This window comes from Perissodus microlepis, chromosome 14 (assembly GCF_051167445.1).
Source record: "Perissodus microlepis isolate ML-2025 ecotype Zambia chromosome 14, ASM5116744v1, whole genome shotgun sequence".
Taxonomy (NCBI): domain Eukaryota; kingdom Metazoa; phylum Chordata; class Actinopteri; order Cichliformes; family Cichlidae; genus Perissodus; species Perissodus microlepis.
Window position 1 is genome coordinate 17,344,199 of NC_140474.1, and position 17,863 is coordinate 17,362,061.

The 17,863-nt window shown below is 41.0% G+C and overlaps 1 protein-coding gene across 1 annotated transcript in view; it reads right to left on the reverse strand.

Moving 5' to 3' along the window:
- The window catches only part of dscaml1 (Down syndrome cell adhesion molecule like 1), a 100,774-nt gene that overhangs the window by 73,148 nt on the left and 9,763 nt on the right, over positions 1–17,863 (reverse strand). The window contains exons 2-3 of the mRNA XM_084951758.1: positions 16,623–16,943; positions 8,807–8,953 (exon numbers count right to left, since the gene is read on the reverse strand). Of these exons, the coding sequence (XP_084807884.1) occupies positions 8,807–8,953; positions 16,623–16,943 (468 nt within the window). The remainder of the gene's footprint in view (positions 1–8,806; positions 8,954–16,622; positions 16,944–17,863) is intronic.

The window sequence follows — 17,863 nt, forward strand, 5'->3', positions numbered from 1 at the left end:
AACAAACCAGATATGGAAACATGAAGGGCAGATGTGAATCGGTCTATAATGGATCTGAGCTGCTTGCACCACTTTGTTGCTGCAGCTAAATTAAAATACGAACCGAAAACTTGAAAAAAAAAAAAAAGGTATTGACAGAAAAAACAACAACAACACCAACTCTAAATGTGTTATACTCCACTGACTTCTATGAGCTATTGATGTGTGTGCGCTGATACGGAGGCATATGTCTTATGGGAGTCCTCAGGCCATCTCATAGATCCCAGAGAGCTCATTGATTAGCTATTAATAAAACACAGAGATGGCACTGCTGACAAGGGAGATCAGTGGGCTCACACACATGCACTCATGTACTTAGACACACACAGGCAGATGCACATCTGAATTTAACAGATATGACAGAGGTTATGTGAGGTTAGAGGGAAAGAGTGGGAAGGGTGGGAAAGTCCAGAAATCCAATAAAAATGGCAAGTGTCAAAAAGGGTAAAATAAAAATTGAGAAGGACTAAAAAAAAGGAAGTGCAGGTCAAATGTGCAAACCTGTTTCACCTGTCTTCTTATTCTACGGCTATCTCGCTGTCCTTTTACTTTGAAGCTCTCTGTCTCTCCCTTACTGCCTCTGCTTGTGTCCACTGTGGGCTGCGTGTCATGGGTCTGTCGGCTGTCGCCATCCTGACTTTGATTAACTGTGATCTTTCAGCCCAAAGAAAAGAAGTGGATCCAGAAAAGTGAGAAGAGTGCCAGAGGCAGACAAAGAGAGGTATGAGGAGGAGCTCCTCAAGCAGATGGACACGACGCTGGTCAGACCAAGACGTGTTCCAGAGAGAGAAAGAGACTGGAAGGACAAAGAAATAGAGAGCAATGCATCAAGCAGAACACATTTTCATCTCTTTTCTGCTTTATTTGCTCCAATTTTCATCCATTTTGTTCCCGGTCCAACACCCCTCTGCTTTCCTCCTCCTCCTCTTCCTCTTCAGCTACCCTGCCTCCTTCCACCCTCCCTCTCTCTTCTCCTAGCATGTACATCTTCAGGTCATGGGTCATTAAGTCAGCTCCAGTAGGGATGTGTTGGAACAGGATATCTCTCATATTGCCCTGCCCCCAGTGCACTACTAAAAACACAAATACACAGAAACACATGCATGTCTACAACTACAGATGCACATAGGAATGCTCTGTTTTCTTTCTTCTCCTTTGCTTATGTAGCCTTTCTTTAACACAAATGTAACGACTAGACACATTTTTCGACCTGCCGACACTCAACTTCAGCATTATCTGCTGCGATTACAGTCGTCAAAGTCATCACATTCTTGACTCCGAATGAAACATTTTCAGTGTTTAATGGCAACACTGCACTCTGTACACAGCAGGGCTGAACTGAAAATTATCAATAATGATAAAGCCTCACATTTTATCATTAACCAATTTGTCCACAAATGGCAGAAAATTGTCACAACATCACAACTTCTAAAAGTCGACAATGATGCAAAGAAGAAGCAAATCGTCTTCTATAAAACCTGTTAGGAATTTGTGGTATTTTCATTTTTTCTCAAGAATGACTTAAACCATTAATCAATTATCCAAATCGTTTTTTTTCTTTAGTTTAGTCAGCCGCTGGTGTTTATGGAAGCTTATTTCGGCCATTAAAAAGAAAAACCTGAATTTTCAGTTATTATCTCCAAATTTTGACTTAACTACTTGAAATTTCAAGTTATTTTAGTTAGTTGAAATTTTAAGATAATAGCTTGAAATGTTTACTTAAAACAGGCTTCTGTATGGTTTCACCAATCATACACTATTTGATTTTTTGAAGAAAACAATAAATATTGGCCCACAGCACAGTTTTTTTTTCTAACTTTAAACAGTTCCAGCTCATATTTTCTCACCTACTTACGAGTGCAGTTCAACCATTTGAAGCCAATACATGATGCAGTTCTCTTTTTTCAAATAAAGGTAAAATAAGTAACTCATGTCAAACACAAACTATGGTGTTTGCCTACTTAAAATGAGCAGCAGACCAACTTAAGCAAAGGTCACACAAAGTGAATTCACCCTACAGCTTAAGCACATGTGACAAACACTGTCACTGCAAATTCCTGGTTGCAGATTCCAACGCACGCACTTACACACACACACACCCAGCACACACACACATACACACAAATGTGCATACAAGTGCAGCTCTTCACCATGGTTTTTGTGCACTGTCAAACAACATTAGATCGCAAGGAGGTGTCAGTGGGATAATTAGAATAACACATCCACTGCATTCTTCATTATGTGTGTCATCTTCACTTACTGGCTCTGCTTCCTCACTGACACCACCCATACTCCCACCCCTGACAAACACACACAATCCTAACCAATCGTACAAGTGACATGCTTTTTTAGGCAAGTTATGCTCCCCATTAGTGATGATCTGAGGTAAAAATCTAATTGTCTGAACCTCTATCATGTATTTTTTCCCCTAATTAGCTTCTTGGGATGGAAGAGGAGGAGAAAGGCAGCAGCGATATACAAAGTTAAAGCTCCGGCGTCACTACTTGAGGAAGAAGTTGTTGGCGAGATCACGGTGGGTGATGAGTAATGCTCTGACGTCGGCTCTGCAATTGGCACAATATCTGACAGCAATTCTGTCTGCTGGCATGTATTGTAAGGATATACGTGGAAAGATCCAGGGCACATATCCAGCTAGTCATAAATATGCAAACCTCATGGGAGGTAGATCTGCAACAAAGCCTATATAACAAGAAACATACAGTGTAACATGAAAGGCACACCGGTCAACAGGTCACAAACACACACACGGACGCATGAGAAATTCGCGTGAATGTGCTTCTGAACACCTTGTGCTTAATGAATAACTAACTAGCTGAGAGGAAAAGGGAGCCATCTTCTCTGAGTAACGCCAAATGAATTCGCCGAAGCGCTATGCAAATGTTCCCTGGGCTAACGAGACTGCCTGCATGATTGGAGTGCCATTGAAATTCTCCTCGTGCACAACCCTCTCTCACTTCCTACCTCCCTCTCTCCCTCCTTCAATCTCCCTCCATCTCTCCCGCCATTTCAATCTCTATGCAGAACATCCATGTTCCTGAGCATGTACTTTCCATCTATCTATCTATCTATCTATCTATCTATCTATCTATCTATCTATCTATCTATCTATCTATCTATCTATCTATCTATCTATCTATCTATCTGAAATCTACAAAATAGAATTTCTTTTCAATATTCAAATCATGTTATCCACAAAGACAAACACAGCGGCCCTATCAGTGCCTGGACAGCAGTGAATGCCCCTGTGTCTGACTCTCTTTCTGTCTGTCTCACTGACACAGCTAGCACACACACGCACGCACACACACACATGCGCACACAAAGTCCGCTCAAACAGAGCAAGCTCAGAGTCACTCTGCACCTGTTCTCTCTGTAAAACATCCAAACACGAGTGCTGAATAAATAACCCAACCTAACATGCATCACTGCCAGAATCGGACATACACACACACACACACACACACACACACACACACACACACACACACACACACACAGCCCATAAACACACATCAATAAGTAAACAGCACCCATTTCCCCTCCACAGTTACCCCCCTGCCTGCCCTCTTCCCCCACCTTTACCCTAGGTATGAATGGTAACCATTCTAAAGACAAACACACATAGATGTGCACCATGTGTGTAATGGTTAATGGTTAAATACTAACAGGAACAAGTAAAGAAAGTCTAAAGAAAAATGAGAAATGGAGGGGAGAGGGGAGGTAGGGGAGCATTAAGTACTTGTCAGATGCATCTTTAATGGTAGGCCCTACTGGCTTTAAAGCCCCTGGCCTTCTCTCCCTCCCTGGGGTGCTGGGGACAGCAGGAAATCTCAGCGCACACACCTCTTTCTTTGTCCATCTGTCCAACCCCTTATATGTCCTCATACACCTACCCACCTCATTCCATCATCCCTGCATCCTATGCCCACTTTCCCATCTGCATAATTTAACATGTCATGCTTTTGTGCCACTTTGTCTCTCTCTTTTTCTGCCTATTCTGCCATTTTTCAGCCTATCTGTTGTTCACTTTCAGGCCTGATGGAGTGGAAGAAAAAAAGACGATGCTTTGTCACTTCACTATTTCCTAATAAGTGCCTCTAGAAAAGAAGGGCGGGAGAGGGATAAAGTTAAAAGTGGAAAGACAGAGGGGTGGGAAGAGTACAGGTCCTCTGCGGAGTGGCTACAAAATGGAGACTGGGACAGAAGCTACTGCAGCTGTGGTGACGCTACACTTCACAGAGAGAGAGGCAGTGTGTGTGAAAGAGAAGGGGGATTAAACAGCCTCAATCAATGCAAAAAACACAGACGTCACACTTTTCCACACCCTCTTCACCCTCGATGTTTACGCTTTCTGTTGTTATCTCCCGCGATATCAACTAATCAATCACTTAGTATTGTTCTGTGACTCTATTTGCTTGTTCAAACTATTCAAATTTTCAAAAATATTGTAACATTGCAAGTGTCTTCTTTCTCATACTAATAAAGATTGTTCGTTAAGAAGCCATACATAATATACAAAACAACTTAATTGTGTGTGTTAATCTCTTTATCCCTTACCCTGGTTTAATGCTGTAATATGACTCACAATGTTCTCATTAACATTTAATGAAGCATGCTACTCAGATGCCACCTGAATAGTTCATTCAACCACAGTATGTAAATGTGTAATTCAAATAAGCTGTAGCTTTTTTGGCTCTAATGAAGCAAGCACATTATATCTAAGTGTGTACAGTTTGCAGAACTGACTCAGCTGCCTCACAAAAGAAAGGAACATTAAAGAGACTACACTGAATTCATGTGTAGCTATTACATAAAATAAAGACCATTCCTGTAAATGTCTGTTGGCAAACTTTGATATTTCTATTTTAACTTCAGTATTTTATGGTGACATTACTAAAAGCAGGTCTATAAGAAACATGAGATTGGGGTTATGTCTACATCATGGTCCAATCACAGATGCTGACGATATTGTTGAATCTGTTGCTTACTTTTGGACATTTCCTTTCCCACAAATACAATTAAACCCATGGCAATCATTTATTAAAATTAAGATTAAAATTAACATCTAAGTGTGCACATTGCATTTTTGTTTCCTTGGCCCTTTCGAGTGCTGCAACAAGTGTTATGCCCCTGACACAAGCCTGATGTAGAAATCAGGGACACATTCTGGGATTATAGGAAAACATGCACAAGTGAGAAAATACATATAGTTACAGGATGGCAGGAGAAAAACTGATCATCTTTCAAAGGAAAAGTATGATCACACCATATAAAACCCAAGCTTTTACAGTGCAAACGTGTAAAATGTTGGCATGCATTTCCAAAATACTTAAAGTAAACTGCCATATGCTTGACAATTCTGCTGTACGGTTTTAGGTCAGTTATTAGCTATTCTTGATAACAATGCATGCATAATATGTATCCAAGGTGTGTTTGCAACTGAACCTCTAACGACCAATCATCTTTAAGCAGGGTTTGATTGCATGCAGGTAGAGAGCAAAATTTACACAGCTTTGTTAATGTACCTGCATTCATAAACTCTCTGCTGGACAGATTAGGAAGTGTTGGCTCAAATATCTGCCTTCTACACTGGAAGCTCCTAGATATTGGCTGTTGTCCCTGTTAACAGAGTGGCCAACAGGTTTATTATAATAATATGTATATCACACAGGCACATAGTGTCACCGACAAGTCACACACACAGTGCTTCATCATCCCAATCCAGACCATGGATGATGGACTATACAGTTTGTAATGCAGGAAATGAAGAAAGAAAGAAAGATGCTACATATGCTGATATGTCCTCTGTATGTGTGTGCGTGCGTGCACATGTGTGAGTATGGTGGAGATGAACCGTGGTGATGCACTTATAAAAATCAGGCAGCGATGCATCCTCACACCTTCCTCATTCCGCCCGCCGGATCGCACCCGTTACCATGGCGACCAGATAAAACTCACAATGTTTTAAGCTCCAACTGGAGGAGGAGAGCGATACTAACAAAGTGACACGCAAACACTCACACATACACACAGATGAAGTTCCTTCGTACACATCGCTGTCAGAGCATACTCTTTCAGTTCCCTAACTGACAAGCAAACAAATGTTAATTTTCTAACCGACAGCAACACCAGCAAACCATCAATTAAAGGGAGAGGCATGGCTAGATAGAGAAGTAGCACGAGAAGGGGAGGAATATGACAAGGGAGTAAAATCCACGATAGCCAGTCAACACGCAAAGCTTCGCTCTGTTTGACTGTCTGCCTGTCTATCTATCTGTCTACTCCCCCACAAATCGCTCCACGAACAGGCCTCAACGCAAACAGATTTGGCTGTCAAATAGTGACATGACACCCAGGCAGGGTCGTCTCACAGTGAGGCCAGCTGTCAGCAAACACCCTCCTGCCTCTTCATCAAAGCCCATTCAAACTTAGCTTTATTGACCAACACAGCCGTCTGTTTGACATGTATCATCCTGTCAAGCCAATACCTTGGCATACAGTGTCCCTAATAAATGGCAAACCACTAGAGCATCTCGAGCGCTATCGAAAGACTGAAAGCTGTACATGCCACCAGGAGCTGATAGATGAAGTGGATGGATAGATGGATGAGGTGTATGGTGGAGTGCAAGTGGGGTGGGTGGGGCCCGCACATGGATCCTCTGTGTCTCTATTTGTGTGTGTGTGTGTGTGTGGTTATGATGCTGACACAGGCCACCAGTCTGTACCAGGGTTGAGGAGGAGGCGTCAAGCCAAAGATGGACAGAAAGAAGAAGAGATGCACTGTGTCACTAATAAAACGTATTCATCAGGACTGAGAGGAGAAGAAGTAGAGAAGAGAAGGAAGCGAAGGAAAAACGGAAAACAAATACTCTCAAGTATTTTGAAATGCCAGCTCAGATTATATTACTTAGTAAACAATTGGAAAATCAATTAACCATTTTGTTTAAAGATGCCTTATTAGACATCTTCACATGTGCAGAAATGTAAAAGTGACCATTTATAATCATCTAAAAGAATAAGAACAAGAAAAAATCCAAGAAGAACAAATATGTGATTGAAAGTTATGATGGTGATCATTGAAATAGTGACAACTGATAACCTGACTGATCATTTCACCTTAAAAATTGTGTTTCAGTTATTGAAAATGAAACAGATTATTGTAGTTCATGCAGTGATAATTCATTCAAATGGAATCAATGGAATGTATAGGTTTTTTCTTAAAGATTATGGATAACATGAACTGGTCACAGCTGAAAGCTCAAAGAGCTGCTCATTCAAATGTGTGTGTGTGTGTGTGTGTGTGTGTGTGTGTGTGTGTGTGTGTGTGTGTGTGTGTGTGTGTGTGTGTGTGTGTGTGTGCATACATACTTTTGCTTGTCTATATGTGCATGCTTTACCAAAGGCGTCCATCACTCGATCAATAACATACTCCCACTGAGCTCTTGCACACAGCCATGATACAGTGGCTTTAGCAAATACACATACACACACACACACACACACACACACAGAGCTATGAGTCAAACAGACTGGCCCGGTCTCACCACTCTCACACTGAGGGATCCGTGACAAGAGAGAGGGGAATCCAACAGCAAGCTTTATCGATCCAGACTGGAAACCCCCCTCAGGCCACACACACACACACACACACACACTTACTATAGTTGTGCTGGATCAATGAGTGCTCCTGTGTGAAGGACAGAGCAATATAGAGAGGCACACAAATACACAGACACCTTTATAGACACACTCACACACAGTGTTGAGAGATGAAACAGGCAGTCTGTATCAGAGAGCAAGATAAGGGGCAGAGAACAATGCGTATCATCTGACCTAAACAGTCTCATCTGACACCCTGCAATTTGCCATTGCTCCATGGAGCAAATGTTAACACTGCAACACAAGCCTGAACACATACTGTAGATACACACGAGTGCCAATGCACAAGCATAGCAGCACGCAGGAGGCCCATACTGATATTTTCACTCTTCAGTTAGACAGTGAATGATTTGTTTAGAGGATCAGATGAAACAGAGTGAACAACACCAGACATAAGAGAGCCCTAGAGGTGTTGCTGCTCTCTTTTAGGTGACTGTGATAACATCAAATTAGACACACACACACCCCCAGTCCACACACACCCCTCGGTCCTCCTCTTTCTCTCTCTCTCTCTCTCTCTCTCTTGCTTTCTCACTTTCTCTCTCTCACACAAACACAAATAGCACATGTCTGCTAATGTCTGATTTATCCACAGAACACAGCTCTGAACCACAGCAGTGACAATGACTGAGCAGCCAGGAATGTGTCAGGCAAAGGCCATTTCATCAGCCTTATTTTTGAATGAATTCTGTCATCTTCTCTCACTGGGACCAGTACCAGCAACACAAATAAACACAAATAGATTGATTATTATTGATAAAGAGAAATCAGCAATCACAAGAAAGTCCATTACGTTCTGAAAGCAAACCACTTTTTTTTTTAAAAAACAAACAAACAAACAAACAAAAAAACATCCCTGGATTTAAAGCTTGGACTTCATTTGCAATAACAGAGAAAATTCTTATTTCTCCACCTGCAAATATTCCATTTATGTAGTGGAATGAGATTAGATCATTTGCTTTCCATTATTAACCACAGACACAAACAGAGTGAGCATGAACTTGGAAAATGAACCTGAAGCTTTTGTCTACAGTCTTAGTTTGGGCTTTTTGATGAATCATTGATTATGAGTGGCTGAATCTCCTACCAGGGACAATGGCGACGGTGTCTTTCTCCCAGGAAACAACGCTGACATACTCCTGGACAGCTGAGGGGATGAGGCACTTGAACACGGCAACATTACCCCGCATGGAGCGCTGGTCGGCCACACGGACTGTGTAGGGCTCCCTGAACACTGGTATGTGAAGAAAAGAGCTGATATTAGTCACTAGATGTACACTGGGTGAGAGTGACAGTGGACACTTCAGTTTAATAAACCTTGATCTGATATTAATACTGATATTTAAAAATTACATTTATCTGTAATTTTTAAATATCAGTATTAATGCTGATATCATAAATTGGGAGTCTGCACAAACTGTGATATGAGAGGTATAGTTTACTTTTATGCTTTAATTTAATCAAATCTACATCTCTCAAATAGCTTTTTATATACAATTTAGTCCACAAAGGCTGTCAACCAGCCCACAAAAGTCTTTATAATGTTTAGTCAAGCAAAGTACCACAGGAGGGCTACCATACAGCCAAATCATAAAAAGATTGGGATACTCTATAATAGAGTTCAGACACGTAAAGGCAATATGTAATTACAATGTAAGAACACAAGGTAAAGATAATCTGATAATACAGCCCACAGTCCTAATAATAATGTGTTACATTTTCATTGTTAACATTTATTCTTCCTTTTAAATTAAGGAACTAAATTCATAAAATTACATATATTTGTAATAATATTTGTTGTGTATTTAGTGTAACATGTTACACAGTAACATGCTACTGTAATCACATTACACTTTTCATTAACATGTCACTGTATTGCATTAAATTCAGTAATTACATTACATTTGCAATTATGTTGTTATAAAGGTTCTTCAGTTCTCTACAGGATGCATCAACAGAAACAACAAAAACACCAAACAGGACTTTTTCTTCCTGCACTTGTACTGAAATCCAGAGTAACCATAGGGTTTTTTTTTTTAATATTCCTAATTAGTTTTTTATTTTTAATTTCATTTTTATTTTCATTTTTAATTCAATTTAACTTCATTCAAAGTAATTTTTTAAAATATGTTTAGCCCTATGACAGCTGGGATAGGCTCCGGCACCCCCCGTGACCCTGAAAAGGATAAGCGGAAGCGAATGGATGGATGGATGTTTAGTTTAATTTAGTTTAGTCTCTTTAATTATTATCTTATAGAGGGCTTATGTCAGAGGTAAGATTTAGGAAAATAAGTATCAATATTAAAATAAAAACACTTAAGTTTTTGAAAGCATTACCTCACAGTCTTGTAAACATCCAGAGTTTCAATAAACACATCCATCAATGTCTCATTGGGAATGTTGTAATAATATTTTTTAGCAGACTAACAGATACTAAAACTCACTTCTATTTTGGTTTTCCAAATTCACAATATCATTTCAGTTAGTTTGCATTTGTTTTCAAAAGTCTAGTTTTTACTTTTATTTTAGTTAACTGCAATGTTTCTCACATCTAATTGGAGTATCAGAATTTCAGGAGCAGGACCACGCCTCTAAACACGCTCCTTCCGGTTGTCATCTAGGTTCCCCCAGTTCTACAAGCTGTTTATTCTCGTTTACGTGCCCCACCCTCCCTCCCTCTTTGTTTTCAATTCTTTAACTTCTTCACTTCTATTTAGTGCACGGGGATCTGCCAGGCCCGGGAGCCGTCGCCAGTCAAGGCCTTCCTCAAACCGCAGCTCAATTCATGTCCAAGCATTCACCTTTACCTACTAAAACGCTGTCAAACCTAAAATGAGGACGTTGGCCCAGCTGGTGAATTTTAGTTTTTAGGAAAAGGGTGGCAAAGTCTACATCTTTAGAGAAGTAGAGATTCGGGCATTGCTGTAGGTAATTATGCGCGACAAATAATATAACAAATTACTTATTTTGGAGATTAATTAAGGTAATGAATACATGTTAAGAAAAGTAACAAGGAATGTGGAACACTGAGCTAACAATGCTGGCGGTGAATACTTTTAGGTATTGGAAATTACAACCTAAAATATATCTTAAATGTGTGGAAATTCTTTATTCTCTATTATTCTTTATAGTTGCTCTCTATAGAATCAGAATTCATTAACTGAACTCAAAAGATAATTTTTTTAGTCATTATTATCAAGAATTGACATTCGGATATAGTGATAGTCCTGATTTTAAGCAGTGGTATAAAAAATAGTAATACATCTAAAACAAACAACAACAAAAAAACACAAATATTTTTTTCACATGTTGACAATTCACAGCTGACATCTGTCCTGTTCGACAAATACTTAAAGCAGGGTGAGTAAATAACCTTGTCTGGTGCTCTGGGTTAGCCACATTAAGCCAGTTTTTCAGTGTTCAGCCACAGCTGATTGTAAGCAGGACCGACTCAGAGCTGTGTTGAAGGGGATACGTAGCGAGTTGCTGCTGGCCTTTTAAAGAACAACGCCACAGATGCTATGAGACGGCAAGGAGTGGAGGGTTGCACAGAGCCGATGGAACTGTCACATGCAGGCGCCAGGCATCAAAAACACACCCTCTGCACATGGCATGCAGAGCACTAAACTGTGAATCTGTGCCAGTGTACAGAAAGGATGGTGGCGATTAAGACAGGCTTAATGATGAAAACACTAGCCTGTAGCAATAGCCTGATTGGTGAAAAATGTGAAATGCTGAATCAGAGCATAAATTTTCATTAAATAAATTAAGTGAAATTAAATTAATGGATTATTCTGGTAAGAAGGACAGACAGGTAGTTCAAGGACATGCTAGCTCGAGTGAATAAACAGAGCTGTTTTACAAACTGAACTGTGTGGCCTTGGCTGCTATCTTCATCTCATTTGTTTAAAGGTATGTTGCCAGATTTTTCAACACAGACAATTCACATTGGACACTATTTGACTTGAATAAGACGAACAGAAAAACAAAGTTACAGAAGTCAGAGAGGGTCTCAGAAAGGCCGATATTAGGGAGTGTTTCCAGCAATCTATCAATGCGGGCTCTCTTTAGAAATGAGGGCAGTAATGACTTAACAATGTAAAACACACATACACACAACAGAGGGAGTGGCCCTGCACTCCTATGTGTTCGCTCTCCCCCAGCTCTCCAGTGATATAATTAACGCCTAGCCTGAAGGCCAGTTTCCTTGGTCATTAATAATGCTTTATGCCAGCCGCCACTGTCACTGGAACCCAGTGGAACCAAAGCCAGTGTCCTTGTCCAAACGGTGGGGAGTCTTTCACCTTAAAGTTCGATGTTTAATTTCCTGATTCTTTGTCTCACCATGTCTATTTCTTTCACACTAGCCTACTTTATCCATGTTCATCTAATCCTTGGGCCTCTGACTTGTTAAGGAGTTAAGACTGGGGCAGACTGTGTCAACACCATGGAAATTTCACTTTTTGACATATATATGATCCTGCCAAAAACAGATGATGCATATTGGCTATTGAGCCTTGACACTGACAATTATGGCACTACCATGCCACTTTGGACCTTAATTATGCCTGGGTATTGTATCTCACTTGGTCACCTAACTCACGGGCGGCTAATGTGAATTGAAGCTTAATTTGTAAATAAATCAAAACTAAAACACAATTAATTCCAATCAGGTCCTAATCTCAGTTTTTCATTTAAACAGCCCTTGCTTTTCACTGAAGCCATCTACCTCAGATCGATACCCTGGATCGACAGAGTGGCCTCGGCTGTTGTGGCCGAGCCAATTCTTTCAATCATTTATTTACTCTCTGACTGACCCTGCTGCCTCTCGTCAATAGCAAGTAAAATCCCCAATGCCCACTGAGCCTCTCATAGAGTGTTTAAAATCGGCTTGGCAGATTGTAAATGTTTGGCGTGATGATGACAGTGGTCACATTTTAATACGGTAGAGGTGCTAAACCAGTCAAGGTCACCTCCGGTTTGTACTTCCTGTCAGTGATCCCACCTTGCCCTACACTTGAGTCCTTTTAAGAAAGTGTTGTTTAACCACTCGTTACCCCATTAAAATCTGTCAATCAAGCCATGTATGGCGACATGCCCTTGGACACATCTATGTAACCGACCCCACTAAGAGGCAGCTGTTGTGATAGCATTGTCATTTATCACACGTTTCTCTTAGAAAATATGAAAGACACTGAGAGGAAAAAAAACCATTACATATTCATCCTCTTAAGCCTTGTGACATGATGCAAATGGTACCCCAACTGATTTGTGTGTAAATTGCACTCCCCCTCATCGCATGCGCAGCAGAATCATTAGGATGTTACTGATGCCTGACTATATGCAGCCTGGTTGCCTAGATACGAGTTAAAACATGGGTCTGGGCGACTGGGCGCACTGGGAGGCAAGTCCTGTATCACTGTCGCTTCAATAATTAACGACGGAGAAACCAAATACTGCATTTACTTATTCATAAAGCAAGCATTAAAAACATAGCAAAGGGAAAGGATAGAAAAGGGGAAGTATAATGAAATACAAGAGAAATGAATGGATGCAGGTTGCATTATTGAATGAAAAGGATGAAAAAAAGCAGTCTATCAGGTTCAGGTTCAGACAGATATGAGGAGGGCAGATAGAAGAAATAGATCTAAACACCTGCTGCCTTGGCCCTGTCCTACGTAGGTTTGTGTGTCTTAGGTGGAACAAAGGGGAGATAGGGTGGGGCTCACCGAACAGGTCTACCCAAATCATTATACCAAGTTTGTGTAAAGACGTGTTATGTGAGCAAAAAACAAAACTCTCAGATGTTTTTTTGCAATTTGTTTTTAAATTTCTATCCTTCAAATGTCCTTTGGGTCTTTTGTTTATTAACAGACAGAGAAAAATGCTAAATTTGCTTTATGAGAAAGTCCCTTGATATTTTTAAGTTTTGAACTGAAGCTAAGGTAATGCTAGGCGGATAGACAGATAGATATACAGTACAGTCATGAAAAAAGGTTTTCTTTTTTGGTCAGAGTTGAATTCAACAAATTATACCATTTATAATATAATATTGAAATTTTTGTTTAGTTAACTGGTGATTCTAAATTGGTTGTCGGTGTGGATGTGCGTCTCTCTGTCTTGGGTAGGGTGTACCCTGCATCTCTCCCTACGACCGCTGGGTTAAGCGCCTAACCCTCCAGTAAGTACAGATCAAACTGAAGATGAAACTCAAGTTGCCATGCACACTCCAGTTTAAACATACGTATATCAATAGCCTTTCAGTTGCCTCTGGATATGAGAATGTATCAAACTGTTTTACCAAAAATAGTTGCGTGCAATAGACTGGTGTTACACTCGAGTGAAAAATGCACAGAGAAAACTAGATTTTTCAAAATGAGATACCCAAACAAAAACATATACAGGAAAACAAGCAGCCCACATACTGATTTTCATAAATGTAGAGCTATCCAGACAGGTGCTTGAGCTATTATTGGACCACAATCAGCATGCAAAGAAAAGGGTGAGAAAGAGGGGGAGGGATAAAGAGAGAGAGGAAGATGTGAAGAGAGAGAGAGAGGGGGAGAATGACGCAGGGGGAAGTGGGAGAGGATTTTTTTTTTTAGGGGGGGGGGGGTGTCACACTGTGAGCTGTCAGCTGTCATCATTCTCCTGCACCACCTGAGACAGGGCATGCCACACCCTAGCGCTCACGCCTCTGTCGCCCATGGCAACTACAGGATTTTGTGTGAGTGTAACCGAGCCTGTGTGTTGTGTACAACTCTAGGGGTAATGAGGCACACACATGCATGTGAGCTCTGGTTATGGAGCTGTGGAGTTGTGGTTGCCTCAGCATTTAATTGATTAATTGTTGTAATTATTTGGGAGGGAAGGTCATCCCAGCACAGAGACTGGCTGTAAGGTCACTCTCACGCTGAAGGGACTGTCATCCCCTGGGGACCACACGGGCCATATGGGTGTGTTTGTGTGAGTGGTGGCGAGGAAGATGATCCAGCAGCATTTTGGAGAATGATTTTGTTGGTATACGTGTGGGCTAGGGAACTGCTGACTCTCTCTTCAGGTAGAATTGATAAACACAGTCAAAATGCCTCACTGGCTATTAGCATGACCTAAAAATCTACTTTTTTTTTCCAGGATTTCTCTTCACATCTTTTCATGTGTCTAGCTCACTCCAAAATCTTTCCTGCCAAACACCCTTACAAAGAGCTGGCGACTAAACACCATGAGCCAGCTTGAGGAAAATGGCTGAGCCTGTGTTTCAGTGTGTCTGTGTGTGTGTGTGTGTGTCTGTGTTAGCCTGTGTGTGTGTGTAGTTAGGGGACTTTCCAGTTCATGGACAGATGGAGAGACTGGGAGACAGGAGGCTTGCTGGCATGAGCTATTCGCAGGCTGGTGTGCATGTTGGTATGTGTTTGTTTGTGTGTGCGCGTGCATGTGTGGGTCCGTGTTTGTGTACATGCGCATTAACATGCAAACGTGCATATCTATTGTATAAAGTGTGTATCACATGAGGTCATGTGCATGTGTTTTTTACTTTTTGTGGTGTGTGTGTGTGTGTGTCACCGTGCAAGTGTTAAAAGATCAGTAACACCTTTCCTCGGTGTGTTCAGCACCTCTCTCCAGCTTTGACCTTGGCAGGGAGTGTGGACAGGTCACCAAACCAACTGTCTCTGTGCCTGCATGTGTGTCAGGGCACTCGGAGCTACTTAAGCCCCACCGAGAAAAGTTTTTGGTTTAAAATGACAATATGACTGTGGGCTGTTTGTGTGACCATATTTTCAGATGCTGGCTGTGGCTATGTTGTTTTTGTGATCACTTCCATGTGTGCCAAAAAAAACTGCCTCCAGCTTGGCACTTGGACATTTTTTGGTAAGTATTTAGTGAAGTGAAAATTTTCAGAATGTCCACATAATATTATTTTATTACACCTTAGTGGTCTCCAATGGGCCCCCAACAAATTTAAAACATGAAGATCAGTTTTCTTGTCATATTCCAACGCACTGCACTCGACCAGTTTGGTGGCACAAGAATTCGTTTTTCAAAACTTGAAGTACCTCTCCTGAAAAAGTTTTGCTACCTCTCTTTTTTTTTGTTACAGAAAATGTATCCAGTCACTGAAAGAGTCCAGTAGTGGCTTTTTATAGTAAAGCTAAAAAAAAAGTTAGTCAAAAAATGAACGAAAAAGTCTTTTTGTTATGATGGTCATAACATGGTCATAACAGTGGACACAAAATACTTATATCTCCATGTTAGTTTTAATAACGGTAACAACTACCGGGCCAGAAAAGCATGAAAAGGTAAGGTTAGTTAGTTCACCTGCCCTGAACATACATGATATGACAAAAGTTGCACCTCTTAATCTTTGAATAGGAGCTCACTAAATTGAAATGTGGTACTATAATAACATGTCACCATTACAACAAGTCAGTTTGTGAAATTTCTTCCCTCCTACATATTGCATGATTCTACAAAGTGATATTTTCACTAAGTGGAAGCATTTAGAAACAGCTGCCACTTGGCCATGAGGTCGAAGGTCATGTAAAGTTACAGAGCAGGTTTGCCAAGTGTTGAGGTTCCATAGTGCGTTAAAGCTGATACTGCTCCACTGACTCAGTAACTGCAGAGCTCCAAACCTTCTTTGGCATTAACATCAGTACAAAAACTGCACGCTGGGAGCTTTGTAGCATGACTTTCCATGAGCAGCTGCTGTATGTGTAACATGTAGGTGGACCAGAACTTTTAATGTACATTTAAAACTGACCTTAAATACAATAACACTGACATATATTCTAAATACATATAAAGAAGAAAAAAGGTAATAGTCTGCTGGTTTGGTAAGTAAGAAACACAGTAACATTCCTGAATGAAAGTGTCCTTCTGGCCAATCAGTTTTAAGCCCTCACCTGCTTTGATGTGGATGCTGGGGCTTCGAATCTTGCCCGCTTGGTTCTCAGCAGTGCAGAAGTATTCGTTGTCATGGATAATGCTGTTATAGGCGGAGGGGGAGAAAGGGTAGAGCTGGAGGGTGCCGTTGGCATGCACATGGCGGATATGGGGCACGTCGTAAATGTCGTCTCCGGCAGCCAGGTACCAGCGCAGGACGGCATGGGGGGCGCCACCCGCGGGGCAGGGCAGGGACACCCCCACCGAGCTGGAGAAGGTCACCCGCTGCAGGGAGGCATTCACAAAGTACAGCCGCGTAGAGACAACATCCTCACTGTTGACTGTTAGGACGAGAGAAGGGGAGACAGAGTTAAATAGCTGATATGTGTCAGATATAGAGACAACATTCACGCCCAATATAGAATGTGCACAATCAAGGACCAAGGAGACTGAATAAAGTTGCATAGCATGATAAACTGCAACGGACTGCCAGTGCATTAATAATGAAGTATATAGCATATTAATTGTACTTATTCACTTTGCAACTTAAACTTTGACTTTAAAAAATTATAATTACAATTATTATGAAAAACTAAGCAGATAGATAGATAGATAGATAGATAGATAGATAGATAGATAGATAGATAGATAGATAGATAGATAGATAGATAGAGGTGCATCGTGAACATCCATGTCAAAAAACGTCCTCACTGTCTGCCAAAAGGCAGACAGAAATCTCATCCAATACGAAATCCTCTGAGATCTATAATCGAATATGTGTAAACAGGTAGTCCTTTAGAAACATGCCTCTCAACAGGAAAAAAAAATGGGTTACATAAGATGACGCCGCCACCACTGTTATCTTTTCTGGAGGGAAAAATGTATAAACATTTGTGGTGTGAAAGCTAAGTGCTGCATATGTGTATGTGTGTGCATTTATGCTGGGTAGCATAGAAATTTGCTGTATATCAATACTTTTGTGGCTCAGATGAAGAGTTAAGTTTTCCTAAGGGGAAGCAGACCACCAAATATCCTCTTTCGCACAATGCCCTCGTCAGCTATAAAGCAATGAGGCATCCTTTAAGATCTCTGTTTCTCTGTGTGTTTGTTGGGACTGGGGAGAGGGGTGTAGAGGAGTGTATAGAAGTGCTGAGCTCGGCTTGGCTGGAGGCCAGGGGAAGACGCTATGCCCCAAGCCAGAGTATTTTCTTCTCAGACAATGATACTTAATTAATCCCTTTTCCTGGATTTTGTCAACAAT